This window comes from Ranitomeya imitator, chromosome 2, assembly GCF_032444005.1.
Source record: "Ranitomeya imitator isolate aRanImi1 chromosome 2, aRanImi1.pri, whole genome shotgun sequence".
In the NCBI taxonomy this organism is placed as follows: Eukaryota; Metazoa; Chordata; class Amphibia; order Anura; family Dendrobatidae; genus Ranitomeya; species Ranitomeya imitator.
In genome coordinates this window covers 323,623,515-323,644,108 of record NC_091283.1, presented here as the reverse complement: position 1 = coordinate 323,644,108, position 20,594 = coordinate 323,623,515, and the positions used below count along the sequence as shown (strand labels likewise).

Genomic DNA, 20,594 nt, shown 5'->3' with positions numbered 1-20,594 from the left:
TACATCTCGTACACATGTGGCTCCGCTCCGTACACCTCGTACACACATGGCTCCGCTCCATACACCTCGTACACACACGGCTCTGCTCCATACACCTTGTACACACATGGCTCCGCTCCGTACACCTCGTACACACACGGCTCTGCTCCGTACACCTCGTACACACACGGCTCCGCTCCCTACACCTCGTACACACACGGCTCCGCTCCGTACACCTCGTACACACACGGCTCTGCTCCATACACCTTGTACACACACGGCTCCGCTCTGTACACCTCGCACACACACGGCTCTGCTCCGTACTCCTCGTACACACGCAGCTCTGCTACATCCACACTGTAAACCCCTCCTGACCCCACACATAAACTTCCCCTCATCCAGCACCATGACAACCAGTACAGCAGAGTCCTGCATACACTGAGGCCCATGATCATGTGACCCCTGACTCCTCCCCTCCCGTGACCTCATCACAGGTCCTGTGCGCACAGAGCAGCCATAGAAATCTCAGGCCTCGGTGGTCTCACCCAACTTTTGCTCTTTCTCACACTTTTCTTGCAGGGGCCGTAATGGATTTCATCCTAGATCCATAGATCCGAATAGAGGAGCGAGGTTCCTTCAGTCTGACGGTAATTGATGGTGATATTTGTCCAACGTCCTCTTTACCGAGTAAATCCCACCAGGACTGTAGCAGATAAAGACCCCAATATCCTCAGGTGTCCCTTCTAATGGGGGGAAAGTACCAAAGAAAACCCATCATATCCTGAGAAAAATAAACCCTGTACATGGAGACATTGGCCTCATATATCTCCTGTCTTGGTTCTTACCAACAATCTCCTATAAAAGCCTCAAACTTCTGTGTGTGAATCAGAGCTGAGATCTAACGTGATAGAAGATTCCAGTGCGGGGAAGACGGGAAACCTTCATATAGACGGCCGGTGGTGATGGAGTCAGTGACGGACTCTGGACAAATATGTTTCTAGAGCCGTAGTAGAAGATGAAGATGTCGTCCTCATCATGAAGTAGTTATTTCTCCTGTCACGTGTAATGAATATCTCCTGCAGTATTGCTAATGCCGATTCCAGTGTCGGTAAATGAGACGAGAATTAGCGTTATGGAAGATGAGTCTATGAGGAACGTATTCAGCTGCCGACTCCGAGGAAGAAACTGCTTGTTGTCTGTGGCCTAAAATATATAGGTTTTATTAGTAGATGGAAAGAAGAAAACTAAATACTGTAAAATAATAAATCTCCTCATATGTTTCCCTTATTATCTCCAGTAATTGTATTATTACACAGGATTTTTATGATGTTACATCAGATCATCTTCTTCTCATTCAGGTCTCTACAATACCGGATCCTCTCAGTGAAGATCTTCTATATAAGAGAATTTTCCTGATTTACCCATCACAGATGGATATGGACAGAGACAAGATGGCGGAGAGGATATTACACCTCACCCTAGAGATCCTCTTCCGGCTTACTGGAGAGGTGAGAAATTCTGATGACGTCACATTACATCATTCTTATCTATGGGAATAACAGATGGACAGAACTAAAGAGGTGAGGACTCTGGAAATGTATGTAGTGAGATTTATTAATGTCTCTCTCCATAACCAGGATTACACAGTAGTGAAGAAAACCTCTAGTGAGCGCTGTCAGGATCCTGTGTCTGTGGGATGGGGAAGATCCCTGAGCCCAATCACAGGGCCTCCACCTCACCCCCTGATCCATGAGGACATCAATGACCAGAAGATCCTAGAACTCACCTACAAGATGATTGAGCTGCTGACTGGAGAGGTGACACTGCTGGGAATGCTGGGACATTATACAGTAACACTATGAAGGGATCGGGGGGATGACGGTATCATTGTATGTGTCAGGTTCCTATAAGGTGTCAGGATGTCGCTGTCTATTTCTCCATGGAGGAGTGGGAATATTTAGAAGGACACAAAGATCTGTACAAGAACGTCATAATGGAGGTTCCCCAGCCCCTCACATCTCCAGGTAATAGACAGGACTATTATAGGACACAGGGCCTATACAGTTAGGGCCAGAAATATTTCGACAGTGACACAATTTTCGCGAGTTGGGCTCTGCATGCCACCACATTGGATTTGAAATGAAACCTCTACAACAGAATTCAAGTGCAGATTGTAACGTTTAATTTGAAGGGTTGAACAAAAATATCTGATAGAAAATGTAGGAATTGTACACATTTCTTTACAAACACTCCACATTTTAGGAGGTCAAAAGTAATTGGACAAATAAACATAACCCAAACAAAATATTTTTATTTTCAATATTTTGTTGCAAATCCTTTGGAGGCAATCGCTGCCTTAAGTCTGGAACCCATGGACATCACCAAACGCTGGGTTTCCTCCTTCTTAATGCATGGGGCAGCATGGTGGCGCAGTGGTTAGCACTACAGCCTTGCAGCGCTGGGGTCCTGGGTTCTAATCCCACCCAGGACAACATCTGCAAAGAGTTTGCATGTTCTCTCCGTGTTTGATAAATAAATATTATAAAGATTATTTATTATTTATTTATTTGCCAGGCCTTTACAGCCGCAGCCTTCAGGTCTTGCTTGTTTGTTGGTCTTTCTGTCTTAAGTCTGGATTTGAGCAAGTGAAATGCATGCTCAATTGGGTTTAGATCTGGAGATTGACTTGGCCATTGCAGAATGTTCCACTTTTTGGCACTCATGAACTCCTGGGTAGCTTTGGCTGTATGCTTGGGGTCATTGTCCATCTGTACTATGAAGCGCCGTCCAATCAACTTTGCAGCATTTGGCTGAATCTGGGCTGAAAGTATATCCCGGTACACTTCAGAATTCATCCGGCTACTCTTGTCTGCTCTTATGTCATCAATAAACACAAGTGACCCAGTGCCATTGAAAGCCATGCATGCCCATGCCATCACGTTGCCTCCACCATGTTTTACAGAGGATGTGGTGTGCCTTGGATGATGTGCCGTTCCCTTTCTTCTCCAAACTTTTTTCTTCCCATCATTCTGGTACAGGTTGATCTTTGTCTCATCTGTCCATAGAATACTTTTCCAGAACTGAGCTGGCTTCTTGAGGTGTTTTTCTGCAAATTTAACTCTGGCCTGTCTATTTTTGGTATGGATGAATGGTTTGCATCTAGATGTGAACCCTTTGTATTTACTGTCATGGAGTCTTCTCTTTACTGTTGACTTAGAGACAGATACACCTACTTCACTGGGAGTGTTCTGGACTTCAGTTGATGTTGTGAACGGGTTCTTCTTCACCAAATTAAGTATGCGGCGATCATCCACCACTGTTGTCATCCGTGGACGCCCAGGCCTTTTTGAGTTCCCAAGCTCACCAGTCAATTCCTTTTTTCTCAGAATGTACCCAACTGTTGATTTTGCTACTCCAAGCATGTCTGCTATCTCTCTGATGGATTTTTTCTTTTTTTTCAGCCTCAGGATGTTCTGCTTCACCTCAATTGAGAGTTCCTTTGACCGCATGTTGTCTGCTCACAGCAACAGCTTCCAAATGCAAAACCACACACCTGGAATCCACCCCTGACCTTTTAACTACTTCATTGATTACAGGTTAACGAGGGAGACGCCTTCAGAGTTAATTGCAGCCCTTAGAGTCCATTGTCCAATTACTTTTGGTCCCTTGAAAAAGAGGACGCTATGCATTACAGAGCTATGATTCCTAAACCCTTTCTCCGATTTGGATGTGGAAACTATCATATTGCAGCTGGGAGTGTGCACTTTCAGCCCATATTATATATATAATTGTATTTCTGAACATGTTTTTGTAAACAGCTAAAATAAAAAAACTTGTGTCACTGTCCAAATATTTCTGGCCCTAACTGTAATTATCTGTATGTAAAGAATGAATTCACTCCCTGTATGTGTTTCCTGCAGATCTATCCAGTAAGATGTCAACACCAGAGAGATGTCCCCTTCCTCTTCTTCCACAGGACTGTAAACAAGAACATCCCAATGTTCCTCAGGATCATCAGGTAGATGGAGAGAAGGTGTCAGGAGATCTCCCCTATGATGTGTAGACGGCTGTGAAGGTCGGGTTCTAGGTTATTCCAAGTCAAATGAACCAATGAATATTACCACTAGATTTTTAATTCTTCTGAGAATGTGTTCTTTGGTAATACTGTGTTCTATAAATTTTATGTTTTTTTAAATTAATTTTTAAAGTTGTGAAAAAAAAAGTGAATTTCTGGGAAAAACACCATTCAACTTAGAGCAGTAGAGGATTCCAACAGATATGTCACGAGTAGCAGAGGCGTAGCTAGGGTTTTGGCTCAGGGGACGAAGCTTCTGAGTGGGCCCCTAACCAGGTAACCTTGATTACAACTCGGTGATGCACCCTAATACTGGAGGAGAACCTCAGCAGATGACTGCGCTATTACTGAAAATCTCTATATAACGACCAACATGGATATTAGCGCCATATGGTCAGTGGTAACTACAGTCCTACAGAACATATAACAGATCACTGCACAGTTACAGATAATGACTTACCGCTGACGATCTTTATGATGAAATCGTCACTTTTTCCATCTGGCCCAGACCGACATGACAACTTCTTCCAGAAACGACTCAGCTGCAGAGAATACAACAAAGGCACATTTCACTTCTCACATTCCAGCCCCATCACCATTTATTCCCAACCTGCACAAACTCCTCATCCTGCTGATACCCCAATACTGAGCCGCTGCTGGCAGGTGTCCCTATTACTGCACCTGATACCCCAATACTGAGCCGCTGCTGCCGTATGTGTCCCTATTACTGCACCTGATACCCCAATACTGAGCCGCTGCTGCCACATGTAACCCTATTACTGCACCTGATACCCCAATACTGAGCCGCTGCTGCCGTATGTGTCCTGTTTACTGCACCTCATACCCCAATACTGAGCCGCTGCTGCCATATGTAACCCTATTACTGCACCTGATACCCCAAAACTGAGCCGCTGCTGGCAGGTGTCCCTATTACTGCACCTGATACCCCAATACTGAGCCACTGCTGCCGTATGTGTCCCTATTACTGCACCTGATACCCCAATACTGAGCCGCTGCTGCCATATGTAACCCTATTACTGCACCTGATACCCCAATACTGAGCCGCTGCTGCTGTATGTGTCCCTATTACTGCACCTGATACCCCAATACTGAGCCGCTGCTGCCATATGTAACCCTATTACTGCACCTGATACCCCAAAACTGAGCCGCTGCTGGCAGGTGTCCCTATTACTGCACCTGATACCCCAATACTGAGCCACTGCTGCCGTATGTGTCCCTATTACTGCACCTGATATCCCAATACTGAGCCGCTGCTGCCATATGTAACCCTATTACTGCACCTGATACCCCAATACTGAGCCGCTGCTGCCGTATGTGTCCCGTTTACTGCCCCTGCTGTGTGTTTCTCTGTGCCCTCTAAATTCTAAGGCACCCCTCTATAATATAGCAATGCCACGTGCAAATGTCCTAGAAAACAGAGCCCATATTTTGCCCCTTAGAAAGTAATATTGTCCTGTGTGCCCTTTTGATAGTCACAGTAACCTATAGAGTTCCCCTATAACAATAAGTCCTCAATATAGTATAATGCACCAGATAGTCCTCAATATAGTATAATGTACCAGATAGTCCTCAATATAGTATAATGCACCCCCCATACCCAGACCCTGTAGTATAAAGGTAACACCCGCAGGCAGACCCTGTAGTATAAAGCAGCACCCCTATAGGCAGACCCTGTATTATAAGACAGCACCCCTATAGACATAACCTGTACTATAAGGCAGCACCCCTATAGGCAGACCCTGTAGTATAAGGCAGCAGCTCCATAGGCAGACCCTGGAGTATAAGGCAGCACCCCCATAGGCAGACCCTGTAGTATAAGGCAGACTCCCATAGGAAGACCCTGTAGTATAATGCAGACTCCCCCAAAGGCAGATCCTGTGGTATTAGGCAGACCCCCCATAGGCAGACCCTGTAGTATAAGGCAGACCACCCCATAGGCAGACCCTGTAGTTTTAGGCAGACCCCCCCCATAGGCAGACCCTGTAGTATAACGCAGACCCCCACAGGCAAACCCTGTAGTATTAGGCGGACCCCCATAGGCAGACCCTGTAGTATAAGGCAGACCCCCCATAGTCAGACCCTGTAGTATTAGGCAGACAGACCCCCTCCCATAGGCAGACCCTGTAGTATTAGGCAGACCCCCCCCCATAGGCAGACACTGTAGTATTAGGCAGACCCCCCCTCATAGGCAGACCCTGTAGTATTAGACAGACCCCCATAGGCAGACCTTCTAGTACTAGGCAGACCCCCCCATAGGCAGACCCTGTAGTATTAGGCAGACCCTGTAATATAAGGCAGACCCCCACAGGCAGACCCTGTAGTATTAGGCAGACCACCCCATAGGCAGACCCTGTAGTATTAGGCAGACCCCCATAGGCAGACCCTGTAGTATAAGGCAGACCCCCCACAGGCAGACCCTGTAGTATTAGGCAGACCCCCGATAGGCAGACTCTGTAGTATTAGGCAGACCCCCCATAGGCAGACCCTGTAGTATAAGGCAGACCCCATAGGCAGACCCTGTAGTATTAGGCAGACCCCCCCCCCTCTATAGGCAGATTGTGTACTATAAGGCAGCACCCCTTAAAAAAATTAATACTCGCCTCTTCTTCCTGGTTCCTGCGCTGCTCTGAGCTCCCACTCGTCTCAGCGCAGGGCAGTGACTCATCGCGCGCCGATACAGTTACAGTAGCATAGCTCCGGGTGGGCCCCCTCAGAGCACCGGGCCCAGGGCGCCCACACCCTCTGCCCCCCCGGTAGCTACGCTACTGACGAGTAGTGATGAGCGAATATACTCGTTACTCGAGATTTCTTGAGCACGCTCGGGTGTCCTCCGAGTATTTTTTAGTGCTCGGAGATTGTTTTCCTCCCCTCAACTGAATGATTTACAGCTAATAGCCAGCTTAATTACATGTTTGGATTCCCTAGCAACCAGTCAACCCCCACATGTACTTCAGCTAAGACCTCTTTCACACTGCCATCTTTTGTCTCACGTCGAAATCCGTCGATTTTGGAAAATGCAGGATTTTCCCATAGACTTGTATTAGCGACGGATTGTGATGGATGGCCATCCGTTTCATCCGTTGTGCACTGGATCTCTCTCTCTCTTTTTTCAAAATTGCGCATAAAAATTTTGAATTTGGCTAATCTTATGATATATCAAATTAAACCCTGTACCGTTCTAAACAAAATCTCCTCTCCAATATCTTTACCTTATTTCTAATACAAGATATGATAAAAAATGTAACATCATACAAGTCCAAAATTCAGACTTTCTTAAAACTTTAGAAATCTATAATATTTAATGGAGATAAAAATGGAAATTTTTTTTTGTAATTCGCTAAAATAGCACTTAATAAAATAAATAAAATAAAAATCTAAAGACATGAGGTAAAAAAATATTCAGATTGGGGACACTTGACATTGAATTACCCTGCTCAGTCTTGTTTTATTCACCATCATTATATGTTTTATACTTGTGTAATGAGAACGGTGGAGATGGCAGGATTATAGCTGATCATAGATGTGACTTCTCCATCTGTCTTTGACTTTTACAATGTTTGTTTCAGGGTGAAGATCTGACCCATATTAATACTACAGAGACATATGTGAGAGATGATGAGTGGTGTAATGAGGAGATTCCTACATATGACTACCCAGGTAAGTAGTAACCACTAAATGCAGAGAAGTCACAGATTCTTCTCAGTCACCGCCTGTGGCTGCTTTATCGGTGGTGTAGTCCGGCCGTATCACAATCCTGTGATAACCATTTTACCTCTAGACCAGAACTTTCTCCTCCACCCAAAACTGTTCAAATGGCTTTGGACATTGAAAGCCCTTTTCTATAGAACTTACAACCTGGAGGATCCACCTACCCCCTGGGATTAGATGACACTAACCCTTTCCTGCCCAGATCTGTAAACTACAAAGCCAAATGACAGCGTACGTAGAATGTGCTGACAAGTTAGAAAATCACTTGAAGAAAAATATTATGATGGTCCTCTAAGAGAAAGCAGAGGGTAATGATGCTGTTGGCTTCCTAGAATCCTGATATGTTGTTGGATGAATCTCCCTTCTCTCCCTTCTGTGCTGCTGAATGTGCTCATATGGTCCCTACAAGACCAGGTCCAGTCTGAATTTCTGTACAATAACAAAAGAGATTCCCGTTATCCTGACTTTTCAATTTCTTTTAAAACTGACCGCACTTTTTTCCTCCAAAATTGTGGAAGAAAATGGGGGGTGCGTCTTATAGTCCGGATGGAGAGGCTCTGGCTGTGATAGGCAGGTGGGGGTGTGGCATTGGCAGAGCAGCGGGTCACAGAGACAGCAGTCGGCTACTGTGGTTAACTCCTGTGCCCGCTATTAAAGAAATGAAGATTCACTGCATTCCACTCCCTTGGGCGTGGAGGGCAATGAATATTCATTTCTCATTAGCATCCTTGTATGATTGCCCCCATCCCCGTTCTGGTATGCATGGCCCCATCCTTATCCTGGTATGATTGGCCCCCATCCCCATCCTGGTATGCATGGCCCATCAGAAAACATTGAAAAAACCAAACCATTACACTTACCTTCCCGGCGCTCCCTCGCAGCTTCCTGCTCCATTGCCAGCAGCTGCTTTATGCCTTTAAGCAGTCCATGGCAGGTACGTCATGCGCTGCTTGCAAGCCAAAGGGTAACTGCCTGAATACTCACTGCTATGCACCCCAGGACTGTATGCGCGGAGAGCAGTGAGTATTCATAGCTTTTCAGTAGCACCCGCAGTGTCAGCCAGAGCCTTCCTGCAGCTGCCAGCGGTCATGTGTTCCCGCTACTAAAGAGAAATGAATATTCACTTCGCTCCACACCCATGGAGCTCATTTCTATTAAGTAGCGGCACATGTGATTGCCTGGCAGCTGCAGGAAGGCTCTGGCTGATACTGTGCATGCTACTGAAGAGCAATGAATACTCACTGCTCTCCATGCACACAGTCCCAGCATACATGGCAGTCTGTATTCATGGGGCCCTGCATACCAGGATAGGGATGGGGTCATGCATTTTAGGACAAGATGGGGACCCTGCATAACAGGATAGGGATGAAGCAGGAGGATGAGGGGGACCATTCCTACCAGGATGGGGATGAGGGGGCCATTCCTACCAGGATGGGGATGAGGGGGCCATTCCTACCAGGATGGGGATGAGGGGACCATGCACACCAGGATAGGGATGAGGTGGCCGTGCATACCAGGATAGGGATGAGGAACCATGAATACCAGGATAGGGATGAGAAGCCACGAATACCTGGATAGGGATGAGGAGCTATGCATACCAGTATAGGGATGAGGAGCCATAAGTACCAGGATAGGGATGAGGAGCTATGCATACCAGGATAGGGATGATAAGCCATGAATACCAGGATAGGGATGTGGAGCTATGCATACCAGAATGGGGATAAGGGAGCCATACATACCAGGATAGGGATGAGGAGACCATGCATACCAGGATAGGGATGAGGGGGCCATGTATACCAGGAGGATGAAGGGACCATGCATACCAGGATAGGGATGAGGAGCTATGCATACCAGAATGGGGATAAGGGGGCCATACATACCAGGATAGGGGTGAGAGCCATGTATACCAGGATAGGGATGAGGAGACCATGCATACCAGGATAGGGATGAGGGGGCCATGTATACCAGGTTGAGGGGACCATGCATACCAGGATAGGGATGAGGGGGCCATGTGTATCAGGAGGTGGATGATGGGGCCATATATACCAGGATAGAGGATATTAAGTACAGAATTGACCACATTTTTTTGCTTTATTTTTTTTCCTAATTTCCTCCTCTAAAACCTAGGTGCGTCTTATGGTCCGGTGCATCTTAGTCCAAAAAATACTGTAACTTCAAGGAGGATTCTTCTGAACTACATAAAAACCATTACACCTGTGCCATGATATATCTCTAAGCTGTGTGTGGCTGTTGGCTGTAATATACATTTATTCACACCTGTAGGAGATGTGTTGGCTCGAGCCCTGGTTTCATGACTTCTCTCCGTGTCATAAATTTCATTATGTTTTCAATTGTAAAGGATTCAGATTACTGCACAATCTCTCCTGAAATGGGGGCGCCAATACTTTCTCTACTCTTCTGGTCAGGACTCATAGTAGCTCCAATGGTCCACAATTAAATAAATGCAACTCCGGTTTACTGTTGGAGTTCTCCCCTCGTACATACGTTGTTGTTGGGGCTGTAACTTTTTTTTATTCTATGTCTTTTTTTTTTACATGTTCATTCTGTATGATAGTTTGATTGTGGTGGGATTGATCTGTCTGACTTATCTGAGTCTGTAACTCCCTGATGGCCTTTAAAAAAGGTGTCCATTGCCTTTTCCAAATGTCCGTGATCTAATTTTACAACACCTCAGCTCTGTACTATAAGGTTATGTGCGCATGTTGCGGATTTGCTTGCAGAAATTTATGCAATGTTTCTGCATCTCTTGGCAGAAAAACGCAGTGGAAAATCCACGCGTTTTCTATGTGGCTTTATATGGGACACTCGGTATTAAATGGACTATGGCGGACAGGGAGTATTTGTTGGTTTATTATTTTTGATTGTTTGCAGGAGACGCGGGTGTTGGGATTAGGGGTTTGATGCATGTATTTTGTATGTGAATATGTAAATGTTTTGATCTACAATTGAACACAGGCGTCGGATGATGAGACTATTCTTCCATCATCGGCTCATGCTGTCTCTGTTATATGTGACAAAAAGATGTAGCCAAATGAGAGTAGTAGTCCCATCAGATGACGCCTGGTTTCACATGTCACATGGGTACGCACACACACAGACACACGAACATATTCTCCACCCACACACAGAGACACGCACACAAGCTCCGTCCACACACTCTTCCTCCTTCTGACATAGTAACATAGTTAGCAAGGCATAAAAAAGACATTTGTCCATCCAGTTCAGCCTATATTCCATCAGAATAAATCCCCAGATCTTTGTCCTTCTAAAGAACCTAATAACTGTTAGATGCAATATTGTTACTCTCCGGAAATACATCCAGGCCTCTCTTGAACCCCTCGACTGAGTTCGCCATCACCACCTCCTCAGGCAAGCAATTCCAGATTCTCACTGCCCTAACAGTAAGAATCAACTTCTATGTCGGTGGAAAAACCTTCTCTCCTCCAGACGCAGAGAATGCCCCCTTGTGACCGTCACCTTCCTTGGTGTAAACAGGTCCCCGGAGAGATATTTGTATTGTCCCCTTACAGTGGGTATGGAAAGTATTCAGACCCCTTTAAATTTTTGACTCTTTGTTTCATTGTAGCCGTTTGGTAAATTCAAAAAAGTTCTTTTTTTTTTTCTCATTAATGTACACTCATCACCCCATCTTGACTGAACCCCCCCCCCCAGAAATGTAGATATTTTTGCAAATTTATTAAAAAAGAAAAACTGAAATATCACATGGTCATAAGTATTCAGACCCTTTGCTTAGTCACTCGTATTTAAGTCACATGCTGTCCATTTCCTTGTGATCCTCCTTGAGATGGTTCTACTCCTTCATTTCAGTCCAGCTGTTTAATCAAAATGATAGTACTTGATTTGAAAGGCACACACCTGTCTATATAAGAACTCACAGCTCACAGTGCATGTCAGACCAAATGAGAATCATGAGGTCAAAGGAACTAGCCAAGGAGCTCAGAGACAGAATTGTGGCAAGGCACAGATCTGGCCAAGGTTACAAAAGGATTTCTGCAGTACTCAAGGTTCCTAAGGACACAATGGCTCCATAATCCTTAAATGGAAGAAGTTTAAGACCACAAGAAGTCTTCCCCGACCTAGCCATCCAGCCAAACTGAGCAATCGTGGGAGAAAAGCCTTGGTGAGAGAGGTAAAGAAGAACCCCAAGATCACTGTGGCTGAGCTCCAGAGATGCAGTAGGGAGATGGGAGAAAGTTCCACAAAGTCAACTATCACTGCAGCCATCCATCAATTGGGCCTTTATGGCAGAGTGGCCCGACGGAAGCCTCTCCTCAGTTCAAGACATATGAAAGCACGCATAGAGTTTGCTAAAAAGCACATGAAGGACTCAAAGACTATGAGAAATAAGATTCTCTGGTCTGATGAGATGAAGATAGACCTGTTTGGTGATAATTCTAAGCAGTATATGTGGAGAAAACCAGGCACTGCTCATCATCTGCCCAATACAATCCCAACAGTGGAGCATCATGCTATGGAGGTGTTTCTCAGTTGCAGGGACAGGATGACTGGTTGCCATTGAAGGAAACAGAGCTATCTTGGATGAAAACCTCTTCCAGAGTGCTCTAGACCTCAGACGTTGCTGAAGGTCCACCTTCCAACAACACAACGACCCTAAGCACACAGCTAAAATAACAAAGAAGTGGTTTCAGAACAACTCTGTGACCAGCCAGAGCCGTGACCTAAACCCAATTGAGCATCTCTGGAGAGACATGAAAATGGCTTTCCACCAACATTCACCATCCAACCTGATGTAACTGGAATGATCTGCAAGGAAGAATGGCAGAGGATACCCAAATTCAGGTTTGAAAAACTTGTTGCATCATTTCCAAGAAGACTCATCGCTGTACTAGCTCAAAAAGGTGCTTCTACTCAATATTGACCAAAGGGTCTGAACACTTATGACCATGTGATATTTCAGTTTTTCTTTTTTAATACATTTTCAAAAATGTCTACATTTCTGTTTTTTTTTCAGTCAACATGGGGTGCAGAGTGTACATTAATGGGAAAAAATGAACTTTTTTGAATTTACCAGATGGCTGCAACGAAACAAAGAGTGAAAAATTTAAAGGAGTCTGAATACCTTCTGTGCCCACTGTATATACATAGATATATATAGATCACCCCGCAGTCTTCTTTTTTCTAGACTAAATAATCCTAATTTTGCTAATCTCTCTGGGTATTGTAGTTCCCCCATCCCTTTATTAATTTTGTTGCCCTCCTTTGTACTCTCTAGTTCCATTATATCCTTCCTGTTCACCGGTGCCCAAAACTGTACACAGTACTCCATGTGCAGTCTAACTAGAGATTTGTACAGAGGCAGTATAATGCTCTCATCATGTGTATCCAGGCCTCTTTTAATGCACCCCATGATCCTGTGTGCCTTGGCAGCCGCTGCCTGGCACTGGCTGCTCCAGGTAAGTTTATTATTAACTAGGATCCCCAAGTCCTTCTCCATGTCAGATTTACCCAGTGGTTTCTCGTTCAGTGTGTGATTTTGATTCCTTCTTCCCATGTGTATAACCTTACATTTATTATTGTTAAACCGCATCTGCCACCTTTCGGCCCAAGTTTTCAACTTATCCAGAACCATCTGTAGCAGAATACTATCTTCTCTTGTATTGACTGCTTTACATAGTGTTGTATCATCTTCAAATATTGGTACCGCCTCACCAACACCGGAGCGCCTGCAACCCCCAACCTACTGTCTCCTTCCCCATAATCCTGTAGAATGTAAGCCCGCAAGGGCAGGGTCCTCTCCCCTCTGTATCAGTCCATCATTGTTAGTTTGTTTACTGTATGTGATATCTGTAACTTGTATGTAACCCCTTCTCATGTACAGCACCATGGAATCAATGGTGCTATATAAATAAATAAATAAATAATAATATTTTACTGTGTAAACCTTCTACCAGATCGTTAATAAATATGTTGAAGAGAATAGGTCCCAACACTGACCCCTGCATTACACCAATGGTCACAGCGACCCAGATAGAGAATATACCATTTATAACCACCCTCTGCTTTCTATCACTAAGACTATCACTTTCTATCATTTGCCATTGACAATTTGCAGCATTTCTGGCAGCAAATACGCAGCAAGTTCGTAAACCTTTTTACACCTGCGTTTTTGCTGCGGATTTCACTGACTGAATGGAAGTCAATGGGTGCAGAAACGGTTAAGATCCGCAAAAAGAATTGACATGCTGCGGAAAATAAAAGGCTGCAAATAAGGATGGGAATTTCTGGATCATGTGCACAACACTTCAGGAATGTAATTGATTAACATTGCTTAAGTAATCCATTGCGTTTTTGGAGCATTTCAGCGTGGAAAAAAACGCTGCGGAAGCACTACAAATCCGCATCGTGTGCACATAGCCTAATAAATAGTTATCTTTAAAAGTATATTTCTTCTTGAAACGCATGTGATAGAAAATATTGGTGATAGTTTAGATTGCCAAGAGCCACAGAGCCTCATACTCTAATTACCTCAGAGAGGTTTCACCATTTTTTTTTATACCTAAGAAGGCTATTCAGCTTGATCATTTCAGTAGATGTGTTATTGTCTATACTCAAAGTTTTGCCCATCACTCTTTAACTTCTTTAACCCCTCTACATCTGGACTTGCACGGAGACCTCTAGGTTGGACCACCCTGTTACTTGCTTTTCTGTAGTGTAAGATGGTAAGAAGAATAATATGGTAGTCAGGTCACGACCATGAAGTCAGAGAAAATACAAAATCAACAGACACAAGAATAGTCAGTAAACTGGCCGGGGTCATAACAGGAAACAAATAAACAAACCAGGAGCTGAACACAGGACTGAACCAGAGGAGAACAAGGCTGTATCTGTCAGTTTCCTGCAATATGTTTTGGGCTTTAGTAGTGTTTGGTGTTTTCCAATTGGCTGAAACAGGGAACAGATTACTTCAGCTGAGCTACACACACACTCCTAGTGCGAGATTGGATGGTACTACATGTCCCAGGTACCCTAACCTTAGTGGCTGGACAGAACCGGTGCCACTCATAGCTTCTGGTTCTGATATCTCCTCCATTACCAGCGCCACCTGCAGAATGAATAAGGCGGAGCCTCTTGACAGAAACAGACATCTCAATAGCAGGTTCCAGAGGAGATAGGACACACCATTTGCTCTAAAATGACAAAATATCAGAAAACCAGAGCAGTAAAAATCCCCCAAAAGTGACTATATTTTGGACAGCGTAACCCTCAATGAATTGGTCTATAGGAGTAGTAACTATTTTGACTCCACAGGCACTTCCAGGTGTTTAGCACTCAATGGATTTTGGAGAGTAAAAATGGCAAATATGCAATTTTTTTACCCAGCATGTAGTTCCCAGATTGTGCTTCAGGAGACACACACCGTAAATTAAATGGGTTCTTGTCACTGCAGCAATACCAAATACATAGATGCTAAATGTGGTTTGTGCACACTGCAAGGCTCAGAATCGAGGGGGAAATTTACTTTGGGAGAGCGGATATTGCTGGATTGGTTTATGGAAGCAAATGTTGCTTTTCAAGAACCTTTGAGCCACTAATAGTGTGGAAACCATATTTTATTCTATTGACGAGTGATGGACCTGAGTGGGGACTTTTGTAAGATGAGTAGAACTTTTTTAGTATTATTTTCACCTACATAACATTTTGGTGGCTTTTTATTCCATATTTGTGAGTCAGAATGAACAAACAGTTGAACACCATGCTCCTTTTGTTCATGCTATGAGGCTTTCTATTAGACTGTGAACTGTCATTGTCTTGGTGAATAATTCAAACTTCTTTACATAACTTGCCATTTTTACTGACAGTTTAAGGAGAAATGTTAAAAAATATAAAGTTTGAGGATATTTTAACTCCTTGAGCAGCATGTCCATGCTCACCTTTCCTCCCACCTCCCATCTAACTCTCTCCTTGACAACCTCCAATCTGGCTTCCGTCCCCACCACTCAACCGAAACTGCCCTGTCAAAAACTGCCACTGCCTACTGCTACAGATTCTATCTTCTCTTGGCTTCAAAGACCTTGCCTTGTCCTGGATTGCCTCACACCTTTCTGACCGCACATTTACCGTTTCCCACTCCCACACTACCTCCTCATCCTGCCCTCTCTCTGCTGGAGTACCTCAAGGCTCTGTCCTAGGGCCCCTACTTTTTTCCATCTATACCCTTGGCCTAGGACAACTCATAAAGTCCCATGGCTTCCCGTACCACCTGTATGCAGATGACACTCAGGTCTACCTCTCTGGCCCAGATGTCACCTCTCTGCTGTCCAGAATCCCGGATTGTCCATCAGCCATATCCTCCTTCACCTCTCGCTTCCTAAAACTCAATGTAGACAAAACCGAACTCATCATCTTTCCCCATCTCGCGTATCCCCCCTTCCTGATCTATTATGGTAAACTGCATCACGCTCTCTCCCGCATCTGAAATCCGCTGCCTTGGGGTAACTCTCGACTCTGCCCTGTCCTTCAAACCGCACGTCCAAACTCTTGCTATCTCCTGTCGCCTCCAACTCAGAAATATTGCCAGAATCCGTCCTCTCCTCAGCCCATAATCTACTAAAACTCTTGTGCATGCCCTCATCATCTCCCACCTCGATTACTGCAACACACTCCTCTGTGGCTTCCCTGCTAACTCTCTTGCACCACTCCAGTCTGTCCTCAACTCTGCTGCCCGGCTAATCTACCTCTCTCCTTGCTACTCCCCTTCTTATCCCTTCTGCAAATCCCTCCACTGGCTCCCAATTCCACAAAGAATCCAGTTCAAACTACTAAAACTAATCTACAAAGCCATCCACAACCAGTCCCCTCTCTATATCTCTGAACTAATCTCCCAATATCTTCCCTCACGTAATCTTCGATCCTCCCAAGACCTCCTACTCTCCTCCACACTTATTCGTTCCTCACACAACCGCCTCCAAGATTTCTCACGATTATCCCCCATCCTCTGGAACTCCACGCCTCAACACATCTGATTATCCACCACCCTCGGATCCTTCAGATGGAACCTGAAAACCCATATCTCTTTAGGAAAGCCTACAGCCTGCAATAACCATTCTGCCGCCTCACCACCACCAGAGCTGCCGCCTCACCACCACCAGAGCTGCCGCACCCCCAACCTTCTGTCTCTTCCCCATTATCCAATAGAATGTAAGTCCGCAAGGACAGGGTCCCCTTCCCTTTGTACCAGTCTGTCATTGTAAAGTTGTTTACTGTAAATGATATCTATTACTCTGTACATAACCTCTTTCTCATGTACAACACCATGGAATTAATGGTGCTATATAAATTAATAATAATTTTATTCTAAAATAATAATTGTTTTTTTCTTGGCAGATGACTGTACCAAGAAATCAGAGGGACAGCTGACAACTTCAATTTTTAAATCATATGATCTTGAGATCCAACAGGATACAATTGAAGTGAATGCCATTACTCCAGATATACCATCATCCCTTCACAGCAAAGATCTGTCATCTGATCCTTTGAAACAGGTCCTGTCTTCTGATTCATTACCGACTACTAAAGCAAATCATAGTCGCAAAATAAGCATTAAAAAGCAAATTACTCCTAAATCAAAGAATCCATTATCATGTTCAGAATATGGAAATAGTTTTCCCCTCGAAAAGTCTTTTCTTAAACATAAAAAAATTCACACAGCAGAGAATAGATTTTCTTGTTCCAAGTGTGGGAAATGTTTTAACTGGATATCCGTTTTTGTTAAGCACCAGAGAACTCACACAGGGGAGAAGCCTTTTTCCTGTTCAGAATGTGGGAAATGTTTCAGCCAGAAATCAGATTTGGTTAGGCACCAGAGAACTCACACAGGGGAGAAGCCATTTTCATGTTCAGAATGTGGGAAATATTTTACACAAAAATCAAAACTTGTTTGTCACCAGAGAACGCACACAGGGGAGAAGCCTTTTTCCTGTTCCGAATGTGGGAAATGTTTTAACCAGAAAGATCATCTTGTTACACACCAAAGAACTCACACAGGAGAGAAGCCATTTTCCTGTTCAGAATGTGGGAAATGTTTTAATTATAAATTAAGTTTGGTTGCGCATCAGAGAACCCACACAGGGGAGAAGCCTTTTTTCTGTTCAGAATGTGGGAAATATTTTATCGAGAAATCATGTTTGGTTAAGCACCAGAGAACTCACACCAGGGAGACACCTTATTCCTGTTTAGAATGTGGGAAATGTTTTATTGAGAAATCATATTTGGTTAAGCACCAGAGAACTCACACAGGGGAGAAGCCTTTTTCATGTTCAGAATGTGGGAAATGTTTTACAAATAAATCAAATTTTATCACACATCAAAGAACTCACACAGGAGAGAAGCCATTTTCCTGTTCAGAATGTGGGAAATGTTTTAATTATAAATTAAGTTTGGTTGCGCATCAGAGAACCCACACAGGGGAGAAGCCTTTTTCCTGTTCAGAATGTGGGAAATGTTTTACAAATAAATCAAATTTTATCACACATCAAAGAACTCACATAGGGGAGAAGCCTTTTTCATGTTCAGAATGTGGGAAATATTTTAACCAGAAATCAAATTGGGTTAGGCACCAGAGAGCTCACACAGGGGAGAATTCTTTTTCATGTTCAGAAAGAGGGAAATGTTTTACCCGAAAAGCGCATCTTGATCACCACCAGAGAACTCACCCAGAGGACAAGGCTTTTTCATGTTCTTAATGTGGGAAATGTTTTAAACGGAATTCAACTCTTAAAAAACATCAGAGAACTCGAGCTAGGGAAGAAGCCTTTTTCATGTTCAGAATGTTGGAAATGTTTTAACTGAAGATTGTATTTTCTTAAAGGGGTTGTGCACTACTATGGCAATCCTTTGTCATTTGTCATCTATGGCTTTGTTAAAATAAAAAAAAATTCATACTCTCCTTCCGTGCTGATGCTGTTCCAGCGGTGTCGGCACTCGCGTTCCCGGGGCTCATATGAGGTTGTTGCATTACACGAGCCCTGAGCCCAATCAGCTCTGGCTTTACTTTCTCCGCCTTTGGACGTATTGGAACATCAACAGGAAGCCAGGGCTGCGACTTATCTTTGATTAACTCTTATTGTTCAATTTGTCCGAAGGTGAGAACAGTGACGCCAGTGCTATTTGGACGCAGGGTTCATATGACATAACTACCGTATTTTTCAGATTATAAGACGGACTTTTTTTCCCCAAAATGTCTGGGAGAAATGGGGGTGCATCTTATAATGCGGACATACCTTACCGGTCGCGATGGAGCAGGGTCCCTGGGTCGCTGCTGGAGGAGGCAAGAGTGGAGCGTTGCTGCAGGCTGGGATGAGGGGGTTTTCAGATGTGCGGTGCGTCGCTGCGGGTGTTTGGCCCTGCGGTGGCTCTGCTGACATTTTGTGAAAGCCTGCAGCTCCTGCAATTACATGCTTTCCTATTCTATATGTGGAGTGTGGCTCTGCGGGTGGAGGTCGGTGCTGGAGGCTCCATTATCCTCTATGTGGAGTGCGGCTCTGCGGGTGGAGGTCGGTGCTGGAGGCTCCATTATTATCTATTATTATTATTATTATTTATTTATATAGCACCATTAATTCCATGGTGCTGTACATGAAAAAGGGGTTACATACAGAGTTATAGATATCGTTTACAGTAAACAAGTTTACAGTGACAGACTGGTACAGAGGACTGCGGACTTACATTCTATGGGGAAGAGTGGGGAAGAGGCAGAAGGTAGGGGGCAAGGCGGCGGCTCTGGCAATGGCAAGGCGGCGGCTCTGGCGATGGCGAGGCGGCAGAACGGTTATTGCAGGCTGTAGGCTTTCTTGAAGAGATGGGTTTTCAGGTTCCGTCTGAAGAATCCGAGGGTGGTAGATAATCGGACGTGTTGAGGCCTGGAATTCCAGAGGATGGGGGATATTCGGGAGAAATCTTGGAGGCAGTTGTGTGAGGACCGATTAAGTGTGTAGGAGAGTAGGAGGTCTTGGGAGGATCAGAGATTACGTGAGGGAAGATATTGGGAGATTAGTTCAGAGATATAGGGAGGGGACAGGTTGTTGATGGCTTTGTAGATCAGTGTTAGTAGTTTGAGCTGGATTCTTTGGGAATTGGGAGCCAGTGGAGGGATTTGCAGAGGGGAGAAGCAGGGGAGTAGCGAGGAGAGAGGTGGATTAGCCTGGCAGCAGAGTTGAGGACAGACTGGAGTGGTGCAAGAGAATTACCGGGGAGGCCACAGAGGAGTGTGTTGCAATAGTCGAGGCGGGAGATGATGAGGGCATGCACAAGAGTTTTGGTAGATTGTGGGCTGAGGAAGGAACCGATTCTGGCAATATTTTTGAGTTGGAGGCGGCATGAGGTGGCAAGAGTTTGGACGTGCAGTTTGAAGGACAGGGCAGAGTCGAGAGTTACCCCAAGGCAGCGGATTACAGATGCGGGAGAGAGCGTGATGCCGTTTACCATAATAGATAGATCAGGTAGGGGGAATACGTGAGATGGGGGGAAGGATGATGAGTTTGGTTTTGTCTACATTGAGTTTTAGGAAGCGAGAGGTGAAGGAGGATATGGCTGACACACTTCTTGATTCTGGACAGCAGAGAGGTGACATTGGGGCCAGAGAGGTAGATCTGAGTGTCGTCCGCATACAGGTGGTACGGGAAGCCATGGGACTTTGAGTTGTCCCAGGCCAAGGGTATAGATGGAAAAAAGGAGGGGCCCTAGGACAGAGCCTTGAGGGACTCCAACAGAGAGAGGGTGGGATGAGGAGGTGGTGTGGGAGTGGGAAATT

General features: G+C 44.7%; 1 protein-coding gene across 1 annotated transcript; it reads left to right on the top strand.

Moving 5' to 3' along the window:
- Positions 1–476: 476 nt before the first annotated feature.
- Positions 477–18,731, top strand: LOC138663509 (oocyte zinc finger protein XlCOF22-like). The gene is made up of 7 exons (XM_069749746.1): positions 477–626; positions 1,338–1,487; positions 1,617–1,796; positions 1,880–2,003; positions 3,900–3,997; positions 7,642–7,732; positions 17,171–18,731. The coding sequence occupies exons 2-7, from the start codon at positions 1,410–1,412 to the stop codon at positions 18,526–18,528; spliced, it is 1,929 nt and encodes a 642-aa protein (XP_069605847.1). The 5' UTR covers positions 477–626; positions 1,338–1,409; the 3' UTR covers positions 18,529–18,731.
- Positions 18,732–20,594: the final 1,863 nt, after the last annotated feature.

Bases quoted from the DNA above. Each gene is read 5' to 3' on its own strand.
- LOC138663509 (XM_069749746.1), top strand. From the start codon at position 1,410: ATGGATATGGACAGAGACAAGATGGCGGAGAGGATATTACACCTCACC. The intron at 1,797-1,879 runs GTGACACTGCTG...TGTATGTGTCAG, and splicing joins TTGAGCTGCTGACTGGAGAG to GTTCCTATAAGGTGTCAGGA. The intron at 3,998-7,641 runs GTAGATGGAGAG...TGTTTGTTTCAG, and splicing joins ATGTTCCTCAGGATCATCAG to GGTGAAGATCTGACCCATAT.